The 27,624-nt window shown below is 45.7% G+C and overlaps 1 protein-coding gene across 5 annotated transcripts in view; it reads left to right on the top strand.

Moving 5' to 3' along the window:
- The window catches only part of SCUBE3 (signal peptide, CUB domain and EGF like domain containing 3), a 3,541,316-nt gene that overhangs the window by 2,770,767 nt on the left and 742,925 nt on the right, over positions 1–27,624 (top strand). For all 5 annotated transcript variants that reach the window (XM_044076569.1, XM_044076573.1, XM_044076571.1 and 2 more), the window contains one exon: positions 24,192–24,314. In XM_044076569.1, the coding sequence (XP_043932504.1) occupies positions 24,192–24,314 (123 nt within the window). The remainder of the gene's footprint in view (positions 1–24,191; positions 24,315–27,624) is intronic.

Here is a 27,624-nt window from a genome sequence, read left to right on the forward strand (position 1 = left end):
CCTGCTTTAATATAGCTGCATTTCTAGGCTTATGCAAAGAGAATTCTGTATTTAAATAGGATTTATTCTGGCAAAATTATGTCACGCCGATTCTTACATGGTATGTAAATAAACAGGTGGCATCCAGGTCTTACCCCTTTGCACACTTGTCATGATTGCCTGGGAGGTAACATCTCAGATGTCCTTCATGGATGCATCTGCAGTCATAACAAGTGGGTTGTCCTGTCGTCAGGCAGCCCTGCAGTCGGCCGGATTCCAAAGTCCGGGTCCGTCTTCGGCTGATGTCGCACTCCACCCGACGTCATCTCTGTTGGTCTTCGGGTATAAAAGCATCAGCCGACGCCATTTTCCTCAGTCTTTCTTGCCGCGTGGCGCCCGAAGCAGAAGCTGTTCGCAAGTGCCGGTCGGTCGGATCCAGAGATTACTTCTACCGAATACTACTTCGAAGACTTCTAAAGCTAAGTACCCCGTTGGGGACTCTTTCTTGCCTCAGCCGATGTCAGAAAAAGTTAACAATTGTTTAACCTGTGGGAAACAAATACCTCATAAAGATTTCCACTCTTACTGTCTGCCTTGTTTAGGCCCAGCCCACGACGTAGCAGCCTGTTCGGCCTGTGCCTCTTTCAACCGACGAACGCTTAGGCGTCGGTCGGAGTTTGCAGAACAGTTTTTCGGTTCTGATTTTGCGTACATTATGCCGTCGGATCCTCCGACTACCCCCAAAAAACGCAAAGATAAAGACCGACACTCGCGGTCCACGGTTTCGGCCGAAACCACGGTAAAGCAAACCGCGAGTGTCTCGGTTTCGGCCGAAACTGAGAAAACTGCTCAAAGTATAGCTGAACCTATTCTTACAACTGAGGCCCCTGCTACAACTCTTGAATCGACCTCAGAAATTTTACCCACTACGGTGGTTGACTTATCAGACACCATCCCTTGATGCCTCTACCCCAGCACGTGGTGCTGCTAGGCCTCCAGCTGCCATGTCCATTAAGGCCTTCGCCAGGGCTAAAGCAGCCAAGACTACTAAAACAGTGCCTGTTAAACCCCCCACATCCAGGCCCTCTTCTAGTTCTCAAATGCTTTCTTTGGCAGAAGATTTAATTTCTTTAATTAGAGGATCTCAATCTCACCCAGACAGGGCCTCTCAGCCCCCAGAGAAGAGACCTAGGGCAGAGCCCCCTGAGCCAGTGTCTTCTGATGATTCTGCTGATGAATCAGACATAACTGACCAGCCTGAGGCTCCCTTCTCCAATTTTGAAGATTCTGATGCTGAAGAATCCATTCCAACTGCTTCCCCACCAGAAGAATTCTCCTTTGGGGAAACCCTGCATGCCATGCGAGAACAGTTCCAATGGCAGCAACAGGATTTTTCAGACTCCAGAAAAAGACTTAGGACCTTTCTGCACCTCCCTCAGCACAGGCCCTTAGCTATACCAGAAAATTCTGTTCCAGGATTTCTTGCATAAAGGCCAAGATGACAGACACTTTCTCATTTCCAGGGAATGGAATGTCCTTATATGCATGTCCACTCTTTCCACTCTTCCTAAGATAGTGGTGGTGACTTCCTTTTAGCCCAGGCAGCAATAGTTCTCCATTCTTTTGAAACTGGCCAGAGATAATTACCACACTTCTCCCTACAGACTGGATTTATTCACACAAGGTAGTCATCTTTCAGCCATTTCTTCTCTCCTGTAGATCTCTCTTTCTACATTTCCTCAAGTTCATAGGTTCATACTAGGCTATCTGCCCGAGGGCATTTATAAGCCTAGCCCATAGTTTTGTGGCTTACGCCACCCCTTTAGTTTGGAGAAACTATGCCCATTAATTTGCTGTGCCTCTGTCGAGCAGTGACACTGAGGTAACCCCTGGGGTGTATCTGCGATCCCCCATCCATTGGTCAAGATTCCTCTTGAACAAGGCCAGCGAGGTGCTCTGCCTCACATAAACCGGGATTTTGTTCCACAGCATAGGGAGTCTTTGGGTGATGAATCTATCCCTCCAGCACGTCCTATTAATAACCGTGTCGAGGTTTAAGTCTCCTGCCCTTGTGGCTCTGAGGGATCTAGATTTTTTGAGATGAAGCATGTTCATCAAATCTGGGTTTGACATGGCCTTGTATGTCAGGCATAGGTCACCTCTGAGCAAGCGGTAAGCAACTGAATATAACTGGAGTTCTTTCAGTCGGGCAGCATAAGACAGATTTTTGAGACCCTTTATCCTTTTGGTGAGGAACTTTTGTGGCCTCTCCAGCTGCTGCAAGTGTCGGGTCAGATACATTCCGAATGGGGCATTGTACTCGATCATTGGTCTGATGAGTGATGAGTATAGGGAGACTATGACTTCCCTTGATCTAGATGTGAATCCCTTCATGATAAGGTGGGCAATGTAGAAAGTCTTCCTAACTACTTTAGCAATATGGGTGTCGAATGATAGGCTACTGTCCACCTGGGTTCCCAGGTCCCTGATAACTTCTTCTGTGATCAGGGGATTGCCTCCTATATGGTAGCTAGGGGTAACCTTATTTTTCCCGAAGGGTATGACTATGCATTTCTTGGCATTTAACTTTAGGCCATGGCTCTGGCACCAGTTATCCATTTCTGTGAGACCCTTCTGAAGGATATCTGTCTCGGATGTGTTTTCAACTACGGCGCCCAGTTTGCAGTCACCTGCAAACTTTGTCAGCCATAACCCTCCTGTGTTTGCTTGTAGATGCCAAACAAGAGTGGGCCCAGGACTGAGCCCTGTGGGACACCACTTGTGACAGGCTTTGAGTCTGACATGGAGCCAGCAACTCTGACCCTGTGGGTTCTGTCACTCAGCCAGTTTGCAACCCATCTTGTAATGTATGGGTTTACATTTAAGTTGATGAGTTTATCAATGATGCCTGAGTGGGGTATTGTATCGAAAGCCTTCGCCAGGTCTAGGTAGGCTGTATGGACTGCCTTTCCTTCGTCAATGGCCTTGGTGACTGTTTCGAAAAAGTCAACCAAGTTTAAGAGGCATGATCTGCCTTTGACAAAGCCAAACTGGGTTGGATCCAAAGTCTGCAAATTCCCTATGTCTTTATTTATGAGATCCATTATGATCCTCTCCATGGCTTTGCAGATAAGGCTTGTCAAGCTAATGGGACAGTAATTTCCAGGGTCGGTGGAGGCACCGCCTTTGTGGAGTGGGACCACAGTCGCTGTGCGCCACTCCCTGAGTACGTATCCGGAGGTGAGACTAAGATTAAACAGCTGTCCTAACTGTGGGTTTAATTCCTCGTTGAGTTCATGGAGCACACAGCCGGGGACACCATCAGGTCCCATGGATGCTGTGTTCTTTGCCTTGGAGAGAGCAGTTCTCACCTGGGCGTTAGAGATGTTTGGGGGGGCTACAATCATTTGGTATAGATATCTCTCCTTTAGGGGGGGGGCAGAAGTTTGCACTGAACCTGTCAGCCAGTATGTTGGCAATGTCTGTAGGATCAGTAATCTTCACATCATTTTGAACTAATTCTGAGCATATCTGGGAGTTTCCTCCTAGGTTTCTGACATAGCTGAAGAATGCCTTATGGTTATCTTTAGAGTCCTTAGCTATTTTTTCTCAAAATTAGCTTTGGATGATTTTATGAGAGCTCTTAGCTTTTACTTATAGTGATCAGCGGTGTCTTACCTTTTAAGGATTTTGCTCTATCTTGTAGTAGCTTTCTCCTTTTGTAGAGTTTGTTTATGGCTGGGGTCCACCAGACTGGACGCTTGCCTTTGGTACAAAGAGTCTTGGTTTTGCTTGGGATTATCTGATCCATGCAGCAGCCCTGCAGGTGCTGGTAGAAGGCATTTGTAAGTGATTCAGCGGTTTGAGTAATGTTTACCGCCGGCTCAGGGGCCTTAAAGGAGACCACACTAGTCTTTAGAAGTGTGAAGTCGGCTTTCGAGAAGTTCTTTACTGTGGTCTTTTTATTTCGGTGGGGGGATAAGGACCTCCAGCGAGATTAGTTTGTGATCTGATCTCACCAGTGAGGGGTATACTTCCAGCGTTGAACATTGTGCTCCCATGTTCGTGATGATGAGATCAAGTATGTTTTCTCCTCTTGTGGGGATGGTGACTAGTTGTTCCATGCCATTTGAGTTTATGAATTCCAGGAACTTTTGGGCTAGAGTGTTTGGGCTTGAGTAGTGTTCCCAGTCTATATTAGGGTAGTTGAAGTCGCCTAGAATGATGGTGTTCGGAGATACATTTATCCCCTCCAGTGTTTTCAGGAAGGCCATATGAGGTTCCTGAGTTTGCGAGAGTGGCCTGTAACATGCTACAAATTGCAGAGCAGTCTTGCCTATGGTTAATTGCACCTGGATGGTTTCCGATGCATCGTGCGTTGCCACCAATCTAGAGGTATGGGTGTCCTTGATGAATATGGATACCCCTCCTCCTTTCTTGGTATTGTCCGGGTTTTGGGGCCGGAACGCATGATATGAGGTTAAACCTGATAGTGCTGGGGTGCTCTCAGGAGCCTTGAACCAGGTTTCTGTCACAGCACAGACATCGATGTTCTCCATACTGAGAAGGGCCTCAAGTGCGTGCATCTTGAGGTTGAGACTTCTGGCATTGAGCAGCATTACCCTTAGTTTTTTTTCTTTGTTGTGTTCTAGGGTGGTAGGTTTAGAATTTGAGCCTTGCCTAAAAAAGGCACTATGGGGGTGGCAAGAGCCTTTGCCAAAATCCGGAATCCCAGGGGTGACAAGTGCAAGCCGTCCCTTGCGAAGCAGCGTGGCTTGTCCAGAATGTCATCCCAGGCAGACCGACATTGGATCCCCTTTGAATGACAGCAGAGTTTAAGCCAATTGTTAAAGCTGATCATCTTATCTCTGTATTGTGGCATCATTCTTGGTGAAGGTAGGATACTGCTCAAGGTCAGGGTCATACCTGCTTGGGCTACATAATCAGAGAGCTCCTCTATGTCTCTTTTCATGTAGTCCAAGGAGGTACGTCTCAGGTCGTTAACACCAGCATGGACAATGATTGAGTCGTACTTGTACCTGCTGTTGAGAGACCTGAGTGCATGCGTTATGTGGCAGATTCTAGCACCCGACAGGCAGCTTACTGTGACCTTCTCCTTACTCAGTCTGGTGAGCGGGACGTCAGTGTGTCTGACTATGGAGTCACCAATGACTAGTGTGTCTGGCATTGTGCTTGACACTCTGACTGTGTGGTCTATGTGTTGCAGGTGTTGTGTTCTGAGGTGGTAGTTGTTTGGATGTCTGCTTTGGTGGCCTCTGCTGTTTTGGTAGATTTTTGATCAGAGCCTCCGAGTATGTCTTTGTGTGTTTATGTGTATGATTTGAGGTTGTGATGGTATTATGTGAGACTGGGTCTATAGTGTGTGTGGTTACCTTCTCCTCCTGTCTGGTCTTGCCAGTCCTATGTTGAGAGAGCTCAGCCTCCAGTTTGGCCGTATAGTTGCATCTCTCGCATGTATTTGTGTTTTGTGGGATGAGGAGAGGGTTGTCTGTGTACATGAGGCAATTGTAACATTGCCTCAATATTCCCAGGTTCACCAGCTGAGCAGGAGAGGACATTAGCAACTGATCCCTTGACATGCTAAAGGGAACAGACAGAAAAACTTAAAAAAAGGTTTTGGGGGTTGTGGGTGACCGAGAAACAGGGTTTGCTTTTTTGGGGGTACTTTCTATAACAAGAGTGCTGTATCGAGGTGATAAGTACTGTAGGAGCAAGTGCTTGGCTATACAGATAGAGAATAGTCTACTTGGGAGTCAAGTAGAGATAATTTATAGTTGTAGGATACACTAAATAGAACAGTAGTATACTTTGAGGAAGGTAGTTTTAAGGGAAAATTTGAAGAGTGGACTTTAGGTAGCCCTAATAGTTTAAATCTGATTAACCGGCGCTGCCCTAGTGTGCAACGGTAGCAGCTCCGCGCTAACGCATGCTTTATAGCAGGGGGCTGGAAAAAACAGGAAATGACCCAAAATGGCCAACGAATTACTAGTTGCTGCTTCTAACCACTCCTCTGAGGACAAACAAGCAGCTCAGTACTCCCCACTCCCACTGGTGAGTAAAGAAACTACCTCTGGCCACACAAGAAAATGGAGGAACACAGAAACCAAATACAAAGCCCAGGGATCAGCAAAATCTGATCACTGGAACAACTAGCTAGGAAAGTTTAGGAAAGGAGAAGTATTTTTTTGTTTTTTTTTTGCAAACAGACAGAAAAAAATGCAGTAAATGCTGTGTTTTCGACTAAATTGCTATCAAAGGCTGGTACACTTGAGTGTATTAGCCTGTTTGATACTTTTAAGCAATACTTTAGCCAACAAGTGCAATCAACAATTTAAGCACACAAAAACAGGAAAATAAGGTAATAAAACAGTAATATAGGCACAAACAGTAGTCGAAAAGCTCAAAAGTTCGAAAAATGCAAACTAAAAAGTTTAAAAAATACTTATGATCAAGAAAGTTGCTTTTTCTGCTCTCTGCTGGCTTAGGAACTCTGCAGGGGACCACGAGGAGCTATGCCAAGTTCTCTAATGCCAGAAAAGCCCGCCAAAGCGTGCTTTATAGCAGGGGGCTGGAAAAAACAGGAAATGACCCAAAATGGCCAACGAATTACTAGTTGCTGCTTCTAACCACTCCTCTGAGGACAAACAAGCAGCTCAGTACTCCCCACTCCCACTGGTGATTAAAGAAACTACCTCTGGCCACACAAGAAAATGGAGGAACACAGAAACCAAATACAAAGCCCAGGGATCAGCAAAATCTGATCACTGGAACAACTAGCTAGGAAAGTTTAGGAAAGGAGAAGTATTTTTTTTGTTTTTTTTTGCAAACAGACAGAAAAAAATGCAGTAAATGCTGTGTTTTCGACTAAATTGCTATCAAAGGCTGGTACACTTGAGTGTATTAGCCTGTTTGTTACTTTTAAGCAATACTTTAGCCAACAAGTGCAATCAACAATTTAAGCACACAAAAACAGGAAAATAAGGTAATAAAACAGTAATATAGGCACAAACAGTAGTCGAAAAGCTCAAAAGATCGAAAAATACAAACTAAAAAGTTTAAAAAATACTTATGATCAAGAAAGTTGCTTTTTCTGCTCTCTGCTGGCTTAGGAACTCTGCAGGGGACCACGAGGAGCTATGCCAAGTTCTCTAAAGTTGAGGAGATTTAACTCATTGAAATCTATACTGCCTTTTGTGTACATCCAGTTGACACTCATGGCTCCTTACAGTATCCACACATTTTCTGGGTCTTCCATTTTTAACTAAATGACTTGCCAGCTAATAATAATAATAGGCGGTATTAGACCGAGCAAGAAGTTGTTGTTGCTGTCTTTCGGCTTTTCCCGGTTAGGGGTCACCACAGCAGAACTCCGGTCTGCTAAGTAACTAACACAATTACACTAAATTTGTTAATCAGGGATGTTCTGTAGCAGAGAAATTAGTCACGGATCTGAAGTAGTTTTCTTTATTTGGTCTTCAACCTGTGGGTACTGGATCCGTATCGGATCTGAGACGGCAAATTCACTAGCATCTGCTCTTAGCTCCAAGCTCCTTCCCTTACCCGTAATACACCTCCACTACCTTCTAACCCCCAGATCTTGTTTGCCGCGGCTTGCCTGAAGCATCGTGATCGACTGAGCTCCAAGTTAGTGAATGGGTTATTGCTTTTTAAAAAATTTTCTAAAAAATTTTGAGTGTAAGCGTTTAGTGTAGGATATTCATCGTGTTTCACTGTTGCAGTCATGACTGTAGGGTTTTCCCCTGCCGGCAGGCAGTCCTCGGTCGGCCAGAATCCCAAAGTCTGGGTCCGATGTCGGCTGTTCAGCCATGCTCCCTGATGTCAGAGCGCCAGGAGTACAAAGCTGACAGCCGACGCCATGTTCTCCAGTCTTTCTTGCCGTGCGGTGATAGCAGTTCGCAAGTGCCGGTCGGCTGACTCCTGACAATTTTTTCTGAACAAACTTCAGTCCGAAGACTTTCTTCTCCTACTTAAAGCTAAGTACCCCGTTGGGGAAACTTTTTTCTTGCTCCAGTCCAATGTCAGAAAAAGTTAATAATTGTATTTTATGTGGGAAGCAAATACCTCATAAGGATTTTCATTCTTACTGTATTCCTTGCTTAGGCCCTGACCACGACGTAGCTAGTTGTCGGTTTTGTGCTAGATTCAATCAACGTACAATTAAACGAAGGTACGATTTTGCATTTCATTACTTTGGTAGGCGTTTTAATTTCAAAATGTCGTCGGATATGGTTCCGGCTACCGGAGTTCACAAACGACGCAAGGACAAAGACAGGCCTCCGAGGTCCAAATCAGACGATATCGTACAAGTAGAGCCAGCTTCAGGTTCGGCCGTCGTCAGTGAGGTGCTTTTGCAGCCCCTGTCGTCGGCCATTTCGGAACTGATGGCCGAAACGGACTCCCACGAGGAGCCAACTAGGCCTTTGAATATTTCTGTTGCAGGACCTTCGGACAGTGCTCCTTCGGATGGGTCCGGAGCCGCTGTGCAGGTACCGGCTTCCGAAGGGGTTTTCAGGCCTACTCAGCTTCTAATAAAGGCAAAGCCAAAGACAAAGGCAAAGACTCCTTCCAAATCAAAGACTGCAACACAGGCCTCTTCTGATCCGGCTCCCAAGTCACAGAAACAGTTACTTAAGATGGCGGAGGACTTACTTACTATGATTAGGGGTTCACATCCCCCTCCAGATAAAAGGCTAAGGCAGGAAGTTTATTATGACTCCTCTGATCAGGCTTCTGTTTCTTCAGTTTCTTCTTCTGACCAGGAATATTCTTTCCCTCCTTATGAGGATTCTGATGCTGAGGAAATCCATTCCTTCAGCTTCTCCCCCTGAGGACTTCTCTTTTGGGGAAACTTTGCATGAAATGAGGGGAACATTTCCACTGGGAAGGACAGGAGTATTCGGAATCTAAGAAAAGACTAAGGGATTTTCTTCTTCTTCCCCAACATAGACCCCTGGCTATTCCTCCTATTTTGGATATTGTGTATGATGCTTTTTCGGAGGCTAACTTAACCCCTGATTCTTTTCCTCCAGCTCCTGTTAAGCCTGACAGATATTACAGGGTTCCTGATTCCCACCAGTTTTTATACAAGAACTCTACTGCTGACCCTGAAACCATTTCTCAGGGTCCTAAGGGAGTTAAGGCCGCTTCTGCTAAAAACCCCATTCCCACTGAGAAGGATTCCAGATCTTTAGAAAGATGGGGCAAAAAACTGTACACTTCTGCTACTTTATCTATTAGGGCTTTAAACTGTCAGTTTCATATGCTGAAATACCAGCAATTTCTCCTGTCTGTTTTAAAACAAAAGCTAACTTCCATTTCCGCCTGTGCAGAGGATAAGGAATTACATGACTTAATGCATGCCACTGAACAAGTTGGGAAGCATGGTTTACACTGTGGATTTGATGCCTTGGAGGCTTCTTGTAGGGCTGCTGCCTCTGGTACAGTCATTAGAAGGCATGCATGGTTAAAGGAACAAAATTTGCCAGATCAAGTAAAAGCTAAATTATTGGATGCTCCTGTTCAGCATAATGTTTTGTTTGGATCAAAAGCTGAAGAGGTGATAAAGAAGATGGAGGACAAGGCAAAATCCATGCAAACAGTTAAAGATTTCTTACAAGTACAGCCACCCAGATTTAGTAGGAATTGGCCTACTAAAAATTGGTCCTTTCCCAATTCAGGCAGGCCTTAGAGGGGTAGATACAGACGCTCCCGAGGAAGGCCTCAAACACAAGCCTCTTATAGACCAAGACAGTGGACTGCTTCCACCCCTAGGGGGGGAGAGGACAGGTCGCAAGCTCATAGGAAACAGACTCAATGACTCCCTCTGTTGGGCTGCAGGAACTTCTTGCCTGGAAGCCCCTCTCGGAGGAAAACTTTCTCTTTTTCACCTAAATTGGACTCATATAACCCAAGACAAGTGGGTTCTGGATGTAGTTTCAAGAGGTTACAAATTCCATTTTCATACCCTACCAAGGCCAAGCGGATGGCCAGATCTTCCAAAACATCAGTGGACAGAGGCCTTAAACCAGGTGGAAGCTCTCTTGGCTATGAAAGCCGTAGAACTAGTTCCACTTTCAGAGATGGGACAAAGTTTTTACTCAAGGCTCTTTCTAGTCCCCAGGAAGCAAAATTCATGGAGACCCATTCTGGATCTGTCAGTCTTGAACACTTTTCTAGAGATACCAAAGTTCAAGATGCTTACTCTACAGCAGCTACTTCCAGTGCTGACCAGAAATGCATGGATGGTAACTTTGGATTTAAAGGAGGCATATTTACACATTCCCATCAGGCAGGACCACAGAAAATACCTCAGGTTCAAGGCCGGATTGAGGCACTTTAAATTCTCTGCGCTGCCCTTTGGATTGTGTACTGCGCCCAGGGTCTTCACCAAATGCCTGGCTCCAGTAGTAGCTTATTGCAGACTCAAGGGAATTCAAATTTACCCTTATCTGGACGACTGTCTTATTCAGGCAGACAGCAAGGATGTCTTACTCCAGCATCTACAGTTTGTTCAGAATCTTCTCAAGTTCCTGGGATTCACTGTAAACATAAAAAAGTCAAATTTGACTCCCTCACAACAGATAATTTTTCTGGGCGCTTCTCTAAACTCAACAACCCAGATGGCATTTCTGACATACGAAAAACAGTTACAGCTGGCTTCAACTTTCAAAACCTTGGCAACTTTAACTCTGCTATCTGCAAGGAGATTCCTGCAGGCTTTGGGTTACATGGCCTCCTGCATCCTTCTCATACCATATGCAAGACTACATATGAGGAAAATACAGTGGTACCTAAAAAGTGTATGGTCTCAGCATTGCCACAGTTTAGACATACTGATCTCCTTCCTGCCTTGTCTTCAAAAGGAATTCCTTTGGTGGTCCAAGGCATGTACTCTAAACAAAGGAAAACCCTTCTGCCTGCCTCCTGCCACTCGGATACTAACCACGGATGCCTCAGATTATGCCTGGGGAGCCCATTTTCAGGGCAACTGTCTGCAAGGCCTTTGGACAAAGGATCAGAAGCACCTGCATATCAATTTAAAGGAAATGTTAGCCATTCAGAAAGCCCTATTGGCCTTCAGGAATCTTCTGCAACCAGGACAACTACTGATACGGACAGACAACACCACAGTTATGTGGTACATAAACAAGCAAGGGGGATCTCATTCCTACCCCCTTTGCAGACTAGCCATGGATCTGTGGAACACAGCTCTAGCTTGCAATCTGGACCTTCAAGCTCAGTTTCTACCAGGGAAGCAAAACTTCCTGGCAGACAGTCTGAGCAGAAACCTTTCGGACCCACACGAGTGGATGCTGGACACCGAAATATTCAAGATGATAACAGCAGTCTGGGGATGTCCTCACATAGACCTCTTTGCATCCCACCTCAGTCATCAACTACAGATTTTTTGCACCAGGACTTTCCACGAACAAGCTTGGAAAGTGGATGCACTATCATTCAGTTGGAGAAACCTCTTGGGATATGCCTTTCCGCCTCTTCCACTTCTTCCACGGGTATTATTAAAGATCAAACAAGACAAGCCCAAGATGATAATCTTGCTGGCCCCAAATTGGCCTCAACAGTTTTGGTACCCAACTCTGAAAATCCTTTGTCTGGAGCCCCCTTGGATTTTACCACAGACTCCGAACCTTCTGTCCCAACACCAGGGTCAGGTTCTACACTCCCATGTCAGAACATTCAGCCTGGCGGCCTGGTTAATCCAGGGTCTTTGATTCATTCTCTCCTACCCAAGCAGGTTATGGATGTCATTTTAGAAGCCAGACGTCCTAGCACTAGAAAATCTTATGCAGGAAAATGGAAAAGATTTTGTTCCTGGATGTAGGCTCAGGATTCTGATCCTCTTCTTCCTAACATTCCTTTGATTTTACTTTACCTGACAGACCTCTTACATAAGGGTCTCTCTTTCTCTTCCATTAAGATACATGCCTCTGCTATTTCTGCTCATTATAATACAGACCCTCCAATCTATTCCCACCAGCTCATGAGACAGTTTCTCAGAGGAGCTAAGAACTTAAGGCCCCCTAGATCTCCTCCCATTCCTGCTTGGGATCTCAACTATGTTTTGGAAAAGCTCACCTTACCTCCTTTTGAGCCTGCTGCCACTTCTGACATCAAGTTTTTATCTTGGAAAACAGCCATACTGTTAGCTCTGACCTCTGCCAGGAGAGTTTCAGAGTTGCAAGCTCTTGTGGCTGTGGAACCTTATATTATTTTTCATCAAGACAGGGTGTCTTTAAGGACTAATCCCACTTTCATGCCTAAGGTTGTTTCCAAAGTGGCTTTAAATCAAACTATTCACTTGCCAACTTTTTTCCCCACTCCTCAAAATAAAGGGGAAAGGATCTTACATTCCTTGGATGTACACAGACAACTACGTTTTTACCTGGACAGAACCAAGGACATCAGGAAATCAGAGCAATTGTTTGTTTCTTATGCTTCAAGTTCGCAAGGTAAAGCCATTTCAAAACCGACCATTTCTAAATGGATTGCTCATGGAATCAGATTTTGCTATTCACACCATGGAAAGCAAATCCCAGGGAGTATAAGGACTCATTCCACCAGAGCTGCTGCCAGTTCTGCTGCCTTCCTCAGGGGTGTTCCTACCAAAGACATTTTGGAAGCTGCAACTTGGAGTTCAGTGCATACTTTTTCAAAGCACTACAATCTACCTCTCTACTCTAAGTCTAGGGCAGGCTTTGCTTCTGCAGTCTTGCAGGGCCTTTTAGCCGCCCCTTCTACTTTATGACCACCTCCCTTTCATTCTGCTTTGGGATTCTACCCTACAGTCATGACTGCAACAGTGAAACACGATGAACATAGTACAGTTGTGTACACTTACCATAAATGTAGATGTTCGAGTGTCTTCACTGTTGCAGTCTGGGTTTCCCTCCCTCCTGTCCCCTCTTATTTTTACTTTTGTGTGGTTCCTTTTTCACCATTCTTCTGAGGTGTATTTGCAAAGGGTATGGGACCTTATTCATTTTGGGACTCCTGACATCTGGGGCAAGAAAAACTGGAGAACATGGCGTCGGCTGTCAGCTTTGTACTCCTGGCGCTCTGACGTCAGGGAGCATGGCTGAACAGCCGCCGACCCAGACTTTGGGATTCTGGCCGACCGAGGACTGCCTGCCGGCAGGGGAGAACCCTACAGTCATGACTGCAACAGTGAAGACACTCAAACATCTACATTTATGGTAAGTGTACACAACTGTACTTTCCCTGTCCTCCTCCGCTGGTGCCTCGTGTATTAGAACTTTTATTGTAGTTTTAGTGTTAGTTTGTTAGTGTGCATTGCCTCCCCTCCCCCCTCAGTGTTCTGTGTGACTTGAGTGTGTGGTGAGTGGTTTGAGTGATAAACTGGTATCTTTTTCTCTCCTTTTCCTTCTCTAGTGTGAGTTGCTTGTATAGAGACATGGCTGACCCCAAGCCTGTTTTCAAAGGTGCACTGAGTGTGGCCATAAATTATCTCCTGCAGATGGCCACACTCTTTGTGTGATGTGCTTGGGCATTGCCCATTTGGGTACGGATTGTATTATTTGCACAGGTTCTAACCCATGCGCTATCAAGGACAGGAAGGCTAACTTGGCCCTGAAAGGCCTTCTTCCCATTTCTGAGGCAGTTACCTCGTCCACTGATTCAGTCACAGCTGCTGCTGTTGCTGCCTCTCCTTCCTCTCTTGCCCTTGCTTCTCCTCTCTCCCAGGCTGGGACTCAACCTCTGGTTCTAACCCTGTGGAAGTGGAGCAGAAAAGGGGCAGAGAGAAGGAGAGAGAGCACAAATCAAACAAGCCAGAGAAACGTAAGAGGTCTCCGGACCTTCCTTCTTTTGGCAAAAGTCAGACTAGGATCCATGAGTCCCCTCGGCTCCGATCTCTGAGATTTTCCCGGGAGCCGGAGGAGATACGTCCTCCATCTAGGGCCTCAGATGTCTTTCAAGGATGCATCTGCAGTCATAACATATGGGTTGTCCTGCCTCAGGCAGCCCTTCGGTCGGCCGGATTCCAAAGTCTGGGTCTGGCCTCGGCTGATGTCGCACCTTCCCCAACGTCAGAGCGTCTGGGGTATAAAAGCATCAGCCGACGCCATTTTCCTCAGTCTTTCTTGCCACGCAGTGCCCGAAGCAGAAGCTGTTCGCAAGTGCCGGTCGGTCAGATCCAGTGATTTCAGCTACCGAAAACTTCGAAAAAGCAAAGCTAAGTACCCCGTTGGGGACTCTTTCTTGCCTCAGCCGATGTCAGATAAAGTAAATAATTGTTTAACTTGTGGGAAACAAATACCTCATAAGGATTTCCATTCCTTGCTTAGGCCCAGACCACGACGTATCGTCCTGTTCAGCCTGTGCTTCCTTCAAACGACGAACTCTTAGACGTCGGTCGGAGTTTGCAGAGGAATTTTTTGGGGCTAGTTTTGCATATAAAATGCCGTCGGAGACTCCGACATCACATTTGGTGAAAAAACGGAAGGACAAGGACCGACACCCGCGGCCCGCGGTTTCGTCTGAAACCACGGTAAGGCCTACCGCGAGTGTCTCGGTTTTGGCCGAAACCGAGTCCTCGGAGATTCCTTCATCCGAATCCACTCAACCGACCACCGCGGCCCGGGAGGCCCCGGCTGAGTCGGCTACCGAGCTACCTACCGAAACCAGTGCCCAGGATATGTCCGACACCATACCTTTGGACATATCTACTCCTGCATGTGGGGCAGCTAGGCCCCCTGCTTCCATGTCCATTAAGGCCTTTTATAGGGCTAAAGCTGCTAAACTTTCTAAAGCTTTGCCTCCCAAGACTACATCCCAGAGGCCTTCCTCTAGTTTTCAGATCCTCAGCCTTGCAGAGGACCTTATTTCTTTAATTAGAGGTTCACAACCTCACCCGGACAGGGCCTCTTACCCTCCACCAGACAAAAGGCCCAGGACTGAGCCTTCTGACCCACACTCTTCAGATGAGTCCTCGGATGGTTCTGAGTTGTCAGACCACCAGGAGGAGGCTTATTCGCCCTATGAGGATTCTGATGCAGAAGAATCTATCCCTTTGGCCTCCCCTCCTGAAGAGTTTTCCTTTGGTGAGACTCTGCACTCCATGAGAGAGCATTTTCAATGGCAAGGTCAGGATTTCTCTGATTCTAGAAAAAGATTAAGGACCTTTTTACATTTGCCTCAGCATAGGCCCTTAGCTATACCTCCTGTTTTGAATGTAATTGATGATGTGTACAATGATGTCAGTACAGCCCCTGATACTCTCCCCCCAGCCCCTGCCAAACCTGATAGATACTACAGGGTCCCGGATTCTCATTTTCATCTGTATAAAGCCCATTCTGCAGACCCAGAAACTATTACTCTGGGCCCTAAAGGGGTTGCGGCTGCCACTGCCAAAAATCCTCTACCTTCTGAAAGAGAGTCTAGAGCTTTAGAGAGATGGGGAAAGAAGGTATATCCTTCTGCAACTCTTTCCGTCAGGGCACTAAATTGTCAATTTCATATGATACAGTACCAAGAGTATTTGTTAGATGAACTGAACAAGAAGCTTTCTTCTCCTGAGCCCCTTGACCGTAAATCCCTTCAGGATTTGGTACACAACTCACAGCAGGTTAGTAATCATTTCTTAAAGTGTGGTTATGATGCATTGGAGGCTTCATTTAGGTCAGCTATGACTGGGGCAGTTATTCGTAGGCATGCTTGGCTGAAGGAACAATCTTTGCCAGACCATGTTAAAGATAAACTCCTGGATGCTCCAATGGAGAAACAAAATTTATTTGGCTCCTCTGCTCAGGAGGTCTTAAAAAAGTATGAAGAAAAGGCAAAATCTGTGCAAACAGTTAAGGATTTCCTACAAGTACAACCACCGAGATTCAGCAGAAACTGGCCTACTAAGAATTGGTCCTTTCCAGACTCGGACAGAGCCCAGAGAGGCAGGAACAGACGCCCCCGAGGCAGAAGCCAATCTAGGGGCTCTTACAGAGGCCGTCAGTGGCAGCCTGCCAACCAGAGAGGTAGTGCAACAGCAGCAACAACAACTACTACACCAGGACAGGCTCAATGACTTTACTCTGATTCCGCCCACCAGGGCTCAACTGGAAGCACCCTTGGGTGGAAAGCTTGCTTTATTCTCGGAAAATTGGCATTATATTACAAGGGACACATGGACACTGCAAATAATAGACAAAGGATACAGGTTCCACTTCCACACTTTGCCAAAAAGAAACGGAATGCCAAACCTACCACCAAATCAGAGGGCAGAGGCTTTAAAGCAGATCAACAACTTGCTTCAAATGAAAGCTATAGAAAAGGTACCACTTTCAGAGCAAGGCCAAGGATTTTACTCCAGACTATTCCTTGTACCAAGAAAAGAAAATCAATGGAGGCCTATTCCGACCTGTCCGCACTGAATACTTACCTCATTGTGCCAAAATTCAAGATGCTGACCCTACAGCAACTTCTTCCCATGTTGGGCAAGGAGTCTTGGCTGGTGACTCTAGATCTCAAGGAGGCATACCTGCACGTCCCTATTCGACCAAACTGCAGAAGACACCTCAGATTTCTTGCAGGATCAGAGCATTATCAATTCTCAGCATTGCCCTTTGGCTTATCTACTGCGCCCAGAGTATTCACGAAATGCCTGGCATCAGTAATTGCACACTGCAGACTTCAGGGGATTCAAATCTACCCTTATCTGGACGACTGCCTTATACAAGCGGACAACAAGGTAAATTTGATAAAAGACTTGGCCTATGCCATCCACCTACTACAGGCATTGGGATACACAGTCAACATCCAAAAATCAAGACTGGTTCTATCCCAAAGGATAACCTTTCTGGGTGCGGATCTAGACACAACCACCCAAATGGCCTTTCTCACAGAAGAAAAACAAAAACAACTTCCGGATTACTTCATGAATCTGACAAGACAAGCTCAGCTTACTGCAAGGAAAATCCTGCAGGCCCTGGGTTACATGGCATCCTGCATAATTTTGATACCACAGGCCAGGCTGCATATGAGAAAATTACAATGGTATCTAAGGAGTGTATGGTCTCAACACAGTCACAGTTTGGAAACTTTGATACCAATCATTCCTTGCCTTCAAAAGGAATTCCTGTGGTGGGCTCAGGCCTGCCAGTCCAACAGAGGGTTGCCTTTCAACAAACCAAAAACAAAACAAACCATCACCACAGACGCTTCAGACCGAGGATGGGGAGCACACATGGAGGGCAAATGTATCCAAGGCCTATGGTCTCAAGGACAGCTACACATGCACATAAACCAAAAGGAAATGCTGGCAGTGATGCATGCAATCGAGGCTTTCAAACCCTTCCTCCATCAAGGCCACCTGTTAATAAGGACAGACAACACCACGGTCATGTGGTACATAAACAAGCAGGGAGGCACACACTCCTACCCTCTATGCCAGCTGGCTATGAATCTATGGGAGCTATGCCTGAAACTCAATATCCAACTGCAGTCCCAGTTCGTGCCAGGAAAGGAAAATACACTGGCAGACAGCTTAAGCAGAACTACCATGGATGCACACGAATGGATGCTGCACCCAGACATCTTCCAACTCATAACAAAGGCATGGGGAACGCCGGAGATAGATCTGTTCGCCTCCCCCCTCAACCATCAACTGAGGACATTCTGCTCAAGGACATACCACCCACAAGCATGGAGGGTGGACTCTCTCTCTTTCAGCTGGAAAGCTCTAAAAGTATATGCCTTCCCACCTCTCCCTTTAATGTACAAGGTTCTACTGAAGATCAGGGAGGAACAGCCAAGAGTGATTCTGATAGCTCCAGACTGGCCAAGGCAACACTGGTATCCACTATTGAGGAGCATGTCACAGGCAAAACCATGGCCTCTCCCCCTATGGCCTCTTCTTCTGACGCAGAACAATTTCAAGATCATGCATCCCAACTAAAAACATTGCAGCTAACTGCCTGGAAAATCCCTTAAATCCAAAACAAAATGTTTTATCACAGAGAGTGAAGGACATTATCATGGAAGCTCATGCCTTCCACAAGGAAGACATACTCAGCTAAATGGAAAAGATTTTTCATTTGGAACACATCAAAGGCTTAGATGTGACAGTGGCAAGCATGACACATATTCTGGAATACTTAGCAGAACTGTTCCACAATGGCCTTTCCTATTCTTCCATTAAGATTCATGCCTCAGCAATTTCAGCAGAATACAATGTGGATCCACCTATCTTCTCACACCCTCTCCTCAAGCAATTTCTGAGAGGGATCAAAAATATCAAACCTCCAAGAAAACCCCCTTTACCTGCTTGGGATCTCAACTTTGTCTTGGAGAAACTAACACTTCCTCCCTTTGAACCAGCAGCAACAGCGGATCTTCAGTTTCTGTCTTGGAAAACTGCATTCCTTCTGGCAATAACTTCAGCAAGAAGAGTATCTGAGTTACAAGCATTAATGGCAGTACAGCCATTACTTATTTTCCATCAGGACAGAGTTACACTAAGAGCTAATCCTACTTTTATGCCAAAGGTGGTATCTAGGGTATCCTTGAACCAAGCTATTCACTTGCCTACGTTCTTCCCAAATCCACAGAATAGAGGGGAAAAACTTCTGCACACCCTGGATATACACAGACAACTACGATACTACTTGGACAGAACTAAAAGTAGCAGAAAAACTGACCAACTATTTGTAGCACATGCTGCTGGGGTGCAAGGAAAAGCAATTTCCAAACAGACAGTTTCAAAATGGATAGGAAATTGCATTCGATTTTGTTACTCCTTTCATGGAAAGTCAGTTCCTGCAAACATCAGGCCTCATTCCACAAGGGCCACGGCCACCACTACAGCCTTCCTACGAGGGGTGGCTACCAAGGACATTTTAGAAGCTGCTACTTGGAGCTCCGTGCATACATTTACCAAACATTACAATCTACCTTTATACTCCAGATCCAGAGCAGGCTTTGCTACTGCAGTCCTGCAGGAGATCTTAACTACACCATCTTTTTCTTAGTACCTCCTCCCCCAGATTGGCTATGGTATTCTACCCATATGTTATGACTGCAGATGCGTCCTTGAAGGACATAGTACAGTTTTGTACCTACCATAAATGTAGATGTCCGATAGGTATGCATCTGCAGTCAGGTTTACCCTCCCTCCTACCCCTCTGTGGTATTCCTAGGGTGTTTACCCCTCTTTTAGCTAGCTGGGGGAATCTATTATGGTGTATTTGTTTGTGTATACATGTATATATATATATATATATATATATATATATATATATGGATCCCCTTCAGTTTACCGAAATGCCACAACGCCGAAACACAAATCACCGACACCAAAAGACCGACAACACAAAATACCGACAATACACACAACCATACATGCACTAACCGTAACCCAAACCCTAACCCTAAGGTCCGACACAACCGCACACTTACCCTACCCGCACCCTAACCCTAACTCACTTAACCCACCCCTAAACCCACAGTCCGTCACTATCGCACACACACCCTACCTGCACCCTAACCCTAACTCACTTAACCCACCCTTAAACATATATTCCGTCACTATCGCACACTTACCCTACCCGCACCCTAACCCTAACTCACTTAACCTGCCCCTAAAATTACAGTCCCTCACTATCGCACACTTACCTGTCCGCTCCCTAACACTAAACCCCTCACCCTATCGCACACTTACCGAGTCCGTCGGGTTCTCGCCTTGTTGGTCATCTGCGTTGTCGGTGATTTGTGTTTCGGCGTTGTGGCGTTTCGGTAAACTGAAGGGGATCCATATATATATATATATATATATATATATATATATAATTTTGCAAATGTTTGGAATTCTATTGCATTTATCCAAATTTAGCCTTCCTAGAGGGCACCTGGGGCAAGAAAAACTGAGGAAAATGGCGTCGGCTGATGCTTTTATACCCCAGATGCTCTGACGTCGGGGAAGGTGCGACATCAGCCGAGGCCAGACCCAGACTTTGGAATCCGGCCGACCGAAGGGCTGCCTGAGGCAGGACAACCCATATGTTATGACTGCAGATGCATACCTATCGGACATCTACATTTATGGTAGGTACAAAACTGTACTTTCCTCAACTCGCCATGTCGAAGTCCGTGGCCTTGTTGAGATCCATGCATAGCGTATCAGAAGTTGACATGGATAAAATGATGAAGAGGTTTGTTCGTACTCACATCCAGATGGGGGTCTTGCCAGACCCCTCTCCCTTTGGCGGGGGGAGCTCGCTTCCTTTTTTCGCACCAATTTCTCCTTCTCTGATCCATCCACTGGGTTCAGAGTACTCTGATCTGAGGATGGTTTTAGTCAGGGGGTAGGTGCTAACAGTACATGCTTCCTCGACGCCGACGGCTGCCTGGAGCGTGTTGGATCCGACCAGTTCGGTTCTGAGTGGCTCTCCGAGCCAGAGGTTGGGTGTTGGATCCGAGGGAGCAGAACTTTTTGCATCGACTCTGGTGTGGTCAGGCCAAGTTCCCTAACTTGTAGCTCTGTCCACTTCAGGCCCAGCTCCAATTTTCACATCTGGTCCATGGAGAGCGGCTTCCTTATTGGTACCCCAGGAGGCTTGTTCTCCCTCAGCATTCAACGTGGTAGAAAGGGTTCTCTCAACTGGATCGAGACCCTTGGCTATCTCCTCGGATTCCGTCCCAACCCACTTGGCTCTGTCTAAGAATCCCATCATTTTACCAGAGGGACAGCCCGTGCTCGAGAAGCCCCAGACAGTTTCCCCCGAGGAACAAGTGGCTTGCGAGATCCCCCCGGAGAGCCCCACCAGAGATGTGCCTTGCAATCATACATGTAAGAGGAAGCACTTGAACTCCCCCAAGACCCTCACCGAGGACACAGAAATGGATGATGGGGAAGGTTCCCCCAGGTCACCTCCCGAGGATGTCTCCTTTGGAGGATCATGGAAATCCTACACCAGCGGGGAGGTTGGTCCACCCCCAACCTTCTTCTGACGTATCTGTGTTCCTGGAGGCTTTTGGCATGGGCCCATCTACTTCCTGGGTGTCCCCTCCTGCAGATCCCCTGGTGGACCTGGTCACCTCGTGGGCCCGGAAGGAGCTGGACACCGTGGAACCAATCCCTAAATGTCCTGATAAGATCTTGAGTCCACCATCAGATAGACTAGCATGGAACAAGGGCTCCCACATAGACGCTATTGTGGTAGCAGCAGCCACAAAAAAGGAACTAACCCAAGAGAGTTCCTAGGTTCATCCCCTGACCGAGAGTCGCAGATGATGGACAGCTTAGGGAAGCGGGTTTATGCATCAGCAACCTTTTCCATCAGGGTGCTGAACTACCTGGCCCACGTCACATGACTCCAGTGCGACCTGGTCAAGGAACTGGCTGAGTCTCCCCCTAAGTCCATGTCGCAGGAGGAAAGGGACTCATTCTCCACCAGGATGGCCACTTTGAAAGCAGTTTCCAACACGTCCATGTGACTCTTCTCACATGCTACTGAAGGAGGGCTAGGGCGGCTGGGTCCAGCGTGTCCATGAGGCACAATGCCTGGCTCATACTATGTCTGTTTTCAGAACCTTTCAAGGCATCTTTTGCCAACGCTCGTTATGACGGCTCTACTCTTTTTGGTAAGACCGTCAAAGAGACTTTTCCCTGAATCAGAGAGGGCAAAAGAAGATGTGGTTCCCGAAGTCACAGTATACCTGGGACACTCAGGGCTCTTCTTCCCCCAGAGGCAGTGGAGGACAGGATAGATGCTGGCCCAGAGGCAGAGAGGGTCCGAGGAATTTTGGGTCTCGAGAACCTTTCTTGGATAGGCCCGGACAGCAACCCTAAGGGATTGCCCGACTGCTCTGCTCTGGAGGCAGTCAAGGGACGATTGTCATTGCACCTGGCTGCATGGGAGTCCATAACATTAGACCGCTGGGTGGTTCAGATTATATCCAGATGATACTCTGTCCCCTTTATGGACTCCTGGATTATCCTCTTCAGTTAGGTCTATTCTAGTGGCAGCTCATAAGTCTTCAACCAGGAAGATTTACCGCAGCAAATGGAAACGTTTTTCCTTTTGGGCTTCTCAAAGGAGTTTAGACCCTTTCATGGCTCCTGTTTCTGCCATTCCTGATTTCCTAACCAATATTTTTCAACAAGGAGTAAGCTCTTCTACTATCAAAGTTCAGTTGGCTGCCTCTCTCATTTTCATGCGGCTGAGAATTCAGCTTCCCTGGCCTCTTCCAGACTGTGTAAAGCCTTTATCAAAGGTACTTTCCTATGATGCTCCCCGGTCAAGGATCCTGTTCTTCCATGGGACCTTACTATGGTCCTTCAAGCTTTGGTCGCTCCACCTTTTGAACCTGCTGCAACCACAGATCTTAAATTCTTATCTTGGAAAACAGCATTCCTGGTAGCTATCACCTCTGCTAAAAGGGTTTCAGAACTGCAAGCTTTGTCCATCATAGTTCCATATATGATTTTCCATAAAGACAGAGTTTCCCTTCGACCAATCCATCCTTTCTTCCTAAGGTTGCATCACAAGTTAACATCAACTAGACCAGTAACGTACCTGTTTTCTTCCCAAATTTTGCTGACAAAGTGGAATACAAACTCCACTTGTTGGATGTTCATAGACAGTTATGATTTTGTTTACACATTTTATTTACACAGGACCAAAAACTTCCATAAATCAGATCAATTGTTTGTGTCCTTCTCTAAACCCTTTTTGGGTAAACCTATCTCCAAGGTCACTATTGCTAGGTGGATTTCCTTGTGCATCCTTCAGGTCTATAAGGATAAAGGTGCGTCTCCTCCGGATCAGGTGAAAGCTCATTCCACTAGGTCCATGGCAACCTTGGCGGCCTTTTGGTCTAGAGTCTCATTGGAGGATATTTGTTCTGCAGCTACTTGGTCTTCATCTCATACTTTTATTTCTCACTACAAATTAGATTTGACTTCTAGAAGGAGAGCATCCTTTGGTTCCGCGGTGCTCTGGAATATCCTTCCATGAGGGCCACCCAAGAGTTTAGTAGCTGGGAACTCTGTCCCACAGGTTGAAGACCAAATGAAGTAAACTAATTCAGATAAAGAAGTTATGAACTCACCATAACGTTCCATCTGAGTAGTTCTACTTCATTTTTCTTTGGCCGTCCCTCCCTCCTTCCCCCTGACCTTATCATATGAGCAGCCTGTTTGCTGCAGTTGTAGGTCATAAAGTATTCTTCAGGTGGGGTTATCAGTATAAGCGTCAGCAAACTCAATCTAGGGATTGGAAGGTAGTGGAAATGTATTATGGGTAAGGGGAGGAGCTTGGAGCTCAGAGCAGATACTAGTAAAATTGCCGGCTCAGATCCGATACGGATCCGGTACCCACAGGTTCAAGACAAATGAAGTAGAACTTGTCAGATGGAACGTTATCGTGAGTACATAACTTATTTTTTCTACTTATTCATCTATTCAGATTTGTGCTCATAACTGAGAGATCTACATGCTGTTGAGGGGTATGGTGTGAAATGCTATGGTGGAAGGTAGAAAAGTTCATTGTCAAAGCCCATTTATATCACACTATACTGGAGATACAGCTGATTATTAGTAATTATAAAAATAAGCAATGTTTCCATATGTATTTTATGCTTCAAAGATCAAGTGAATTTTGAACCACTGCATGACATCGGGTTAAACATTGGATATTGCTGAAGAAAACTGTCATTGATATTTGCACTGTATTTTTCATATCTTGAGAGATCAGTGTTATTAATATTGCTAATTATACAATTAAGCATATTTTTTCATTTTTCTGTAAATATCTCAACAAAAATGCATTGAGAGGAATTTCTTGCTGTCATGTGAAGCTTATGTTTGGTTAGCAAAAGTGTTCAAACAATAAGTGTCTAGGTTGTACAGTTTCCCAAATATGACAGTTTGTGAAAGTTTAACAAATATATTTACGGGGCTATGTGCATTATGTAAGCAATAATGCCTGACAAGGGGGTGTGTTAATGTGTAATTAATGCCCGTCTGGGGGTGTTATGAGGCATCGGGCCTGTGCACCTCGGAAGGGCATTAATTACACATTAACACACACCCTGGAGGACATTATTGTTATTTTTTAAGTACTATATTATATATATATTTTTTTTCTCTATTTTTAACAAATGTCTGTCTGATGTTTTAATTTTTTTTTTTTTTTTTTTAGATATTGATGAGTGCAGCATAAACCATGGAGGTTGTAAGTATGGCTGTGTGAATACTCCTGGGAGTTATGAATGTATTTGCCCTCCAGGCTACAAACTACTCTGGAACAAGAAAGATTGCATAGGTACTGTATTGATAAACAACACTGACACCTATTGGCAGTGATGAACGTGTCCACTTTAACTGTAACACTTTTGTTCTAATCAAATGCATTGTCTAGATGGCAGCACTTGCTGAAGAAATGCCCTAAGGTTAATTGGTTGAAAATATTATTTTATTTATTTTATTATATGTATTTAACACTTGATTAGTAACTGTATTCTTTTTTTTTTACAACAGGTTACTTAATCACAGAAGTGCAGAGCTAGTTGTCATGTTGATTAAATTAGTGGCTATCTTTTGACACCAGCGGTGACCTTAACTTGGCATAACATACCAGTGAACATTGCTGACTTTCCAGGACCTGCTAGTGCCTGCTTGCAGTGTTGATTTATCAGTGTACGTTGTGCATTTGTTGGGCTCACAGTGACAGCTAGCACTGAACTTCATAATAATGTGAAAATGAACTTGGCACTGGTATGTTGAATCGTAATCAAGTGTTACTTAAACACTTGCTGTTATATGAAAAACATTGTTGGTTTTAGTCTACCGCACTACTAGAAGGTGTGCCTTATGATCATAATGGTGCTAATATGATCATGTGCACATAGGCATTAACTTATTGACATAAATACCTGCATACAGTGAAGTGTGACTTCACAAATACATGTCTAGGTATGTGTACATGATGTTCATCGTGCATACAGCTGCAGTCATAACTGATGGGTTCTCCTGCCATCAGGCGGGTCCTCGGTCGGCCGAATTCCAAAGTCTAGGTCCGGCGTCGGTTGCCGTCGCTTCTTCCCTGACGTCAGTGCAACAGGGGTATAAAGGAACCAGCTGACGCCATTTTCTTCCGTCTTTCTTGCCGCGCGGTGCCCGAAGCAGAAGCAGTTCGCAAGTGCCGATCGGCCAGCTCCTGAGATTACGAAAATTAGGATACCGAAGTCTTCTTGAAAGCTAAGTACCCCGTTGGGGAAACTTTTCTTGCCTCAGACCGATGTCAGACAAAGTTAATAATTGTATTTCTTGTGGGAAACAAATACCGCATAAGGATTTCCATTCCCTCTGTATACCTTGTTTAGGCCCAGACCACGACGTCTCGGTCTGTCGTTTTTGTGCTACATTCAACAAACGCACCATTAAGCATCGGGCGGAGTTCGCCCACCATTATTTTGGGAAAGCATTTAACTATATTATGTCGTCGGATACTCCGACTCCAGTTTTGTCTAAAAAACGCAAAGATAAGGACCGACACACGAGGTCCGCGGCCTCTACCGACACCACGCCAAAGCCTACTACACGTGCTCCGGTTCTCAGCGAGGCGCCTATGCAGCCCCTGACTACCGACGACACTACTTTGATGGTGTCTCCTGTGCCCGAGGTCGCAGGCTCCTTGGCCCGCACCCCGACTACTGATACCGAAGCCACTCTAGGCGTTGAAACTCAGAATGTGGACAGGTCCACCTCCACTCAAGGTGTCTTCAGACCTTCCTCTTCTTTCTCCATCAAGGCTTTCACTAAGTCTAAAGCAACCATGCACTCTAAGAGACCAGCTAAACAGGGCCCATGCCTAAGAAACAGATGCTTAAAATGGCTGAGGATTTAATTACTCTTATCAGAGGTTCTCAGCCCCCACCGGACAAAAGGCCCAGAGTGGAGGAAGATTCCCCCTCCTCTGATCAGGGCTCCATTATTTCAGAGTACTCTGATGATCAGGAACATTCTTACTCCCCTTTTGAAGATTCTGATGTGGAGGAGTCCATCCCTTCTGTATCCCCCCCCTGAGGATTACTCATTTGGAGAAACTTTGCATACCTTAAGGGAACAATTCCACTGGGAAGGCCAAGATTATTCAGATTCCAAGAAAAGGCTTAGGGAATTTCTCTTGCTACCTCAGCACAGGCCTCTGGCTATACCTCCTGTCTTGGACATCCTAGATGATGTTTACTCGGAAGCCTGCCTTAACCCGGACTCTCTACCTCCAGCTCCAGTTAAGCCTGACAGGTACTACAGGGTTCCTGACTCACACCAATTTCTATACAAAAGCCATGCTGCTGACCCAGAAACCATTTCACAGGGCCCCAAGGGAGTTAAGGCCTCCATTGCTAAAAACCCATTACCTTCTGAGAGAGATTCCAGATCCTTAGAAAGGTGGGGAAAAAAGGTATATACCTCGGCTACCTTAACCATGAGGGCCTTAAACTGTCAGTTCCATATGCTAAAATACCAACAGTTTTTGTTATCACAATTGAAAAGTAAAATGTCACAACCTGAACAACCAGACTTGAAGGAGTTGCAGGATTTGATGCATAGTGTAGAACAAGTGGGTAAGCATACCTTACAATGTGGTTTTGATGCTTTTGAGGCCTCATGTAGAGCTGCTGTTACAGGATCAGTCATACGTAGGCATGCCTAGCTCAAGGAACAAGCCTTGCCTGATCATGTCAAAGCTAAATTACTAGACGCCCCTCTTCAAAAGGATGTACTATTTGGTGCTAATGCTGAGGCGGTATTAAGGAAAATGGAGGAAAAGGCTAAATCAATGCAAACTGTGAAAGATTTTCTACAGGTACAACCCCCACGTTTTAGTAGAAATTGGCCTTCCAAAAACTGGTCCTTTCCTGCTACGGACAGACCCCAAAGAGGCAGATACAGGCGCCCGAGGGGCAGAGGACAATCCCAAGGATCGTTTAGAGGCAGACAATGGCAAGCTCCTACACAAAGAGGTGGTGAGGATAACTCGCAATATTTCAGAAAGCAAACTCAATGACTTTCCCCTTTGCATGCCAACCAAGTCTCAAATGGCAGCCCCCTTAGGAGGAAAGCTGGCATTATTTTCAAAAAATTGGCATATTGTCACAAAGGACAAATGGATCCTGGACATTATAAACAGAGGCTACAAATTCCATTTTTCACACCCTTCCAAAAATGAGAGGCATGCCAAACCTGCCACACAATCAAAGGGCAGAGGCACAAAGGCAAATTACAGATCACATAAACATGAAAGCTATTCAAGAGGTACCTACGCACGAACAAGGTCAAGGTTTTTATTCCAGGCTATTTCTGGTACCAAGGAAGGGAAAAGATTGGAGACCTATTTTGGACCTATCCATCCTAAACACATTTCTACTCGTACCAAAATTCAAGATGCTCACTCTACAGCAACTTCTTCCCATGCTGGGCAAGGAGTCTTGGCTGGTAACATTGGACCTCAAGGAGGCACACCTGCATGTCCCAATCAGACAAAATTGCAGAAGGTACCTCAGATTTCTTGCAGGTTCAACCCATTATCAATTCTCTGCATTGCCCTTTGGCTTATCTACTGCGCCCAG

This window comes from Protopterus annectens, chromosome 7.part0 (assembly GCF_019279795.1).
Source record: "Protopterus annectens isolate FY-2018-M chromosome 7.part0, PAN1.0, whole genome shotgun sequence".
Lineage (NCBI taxonomy): Eukaryota > Metazoa > Chordata > Ceratodontiformes > Protopteridae > Protopterus > Protopterus annectens.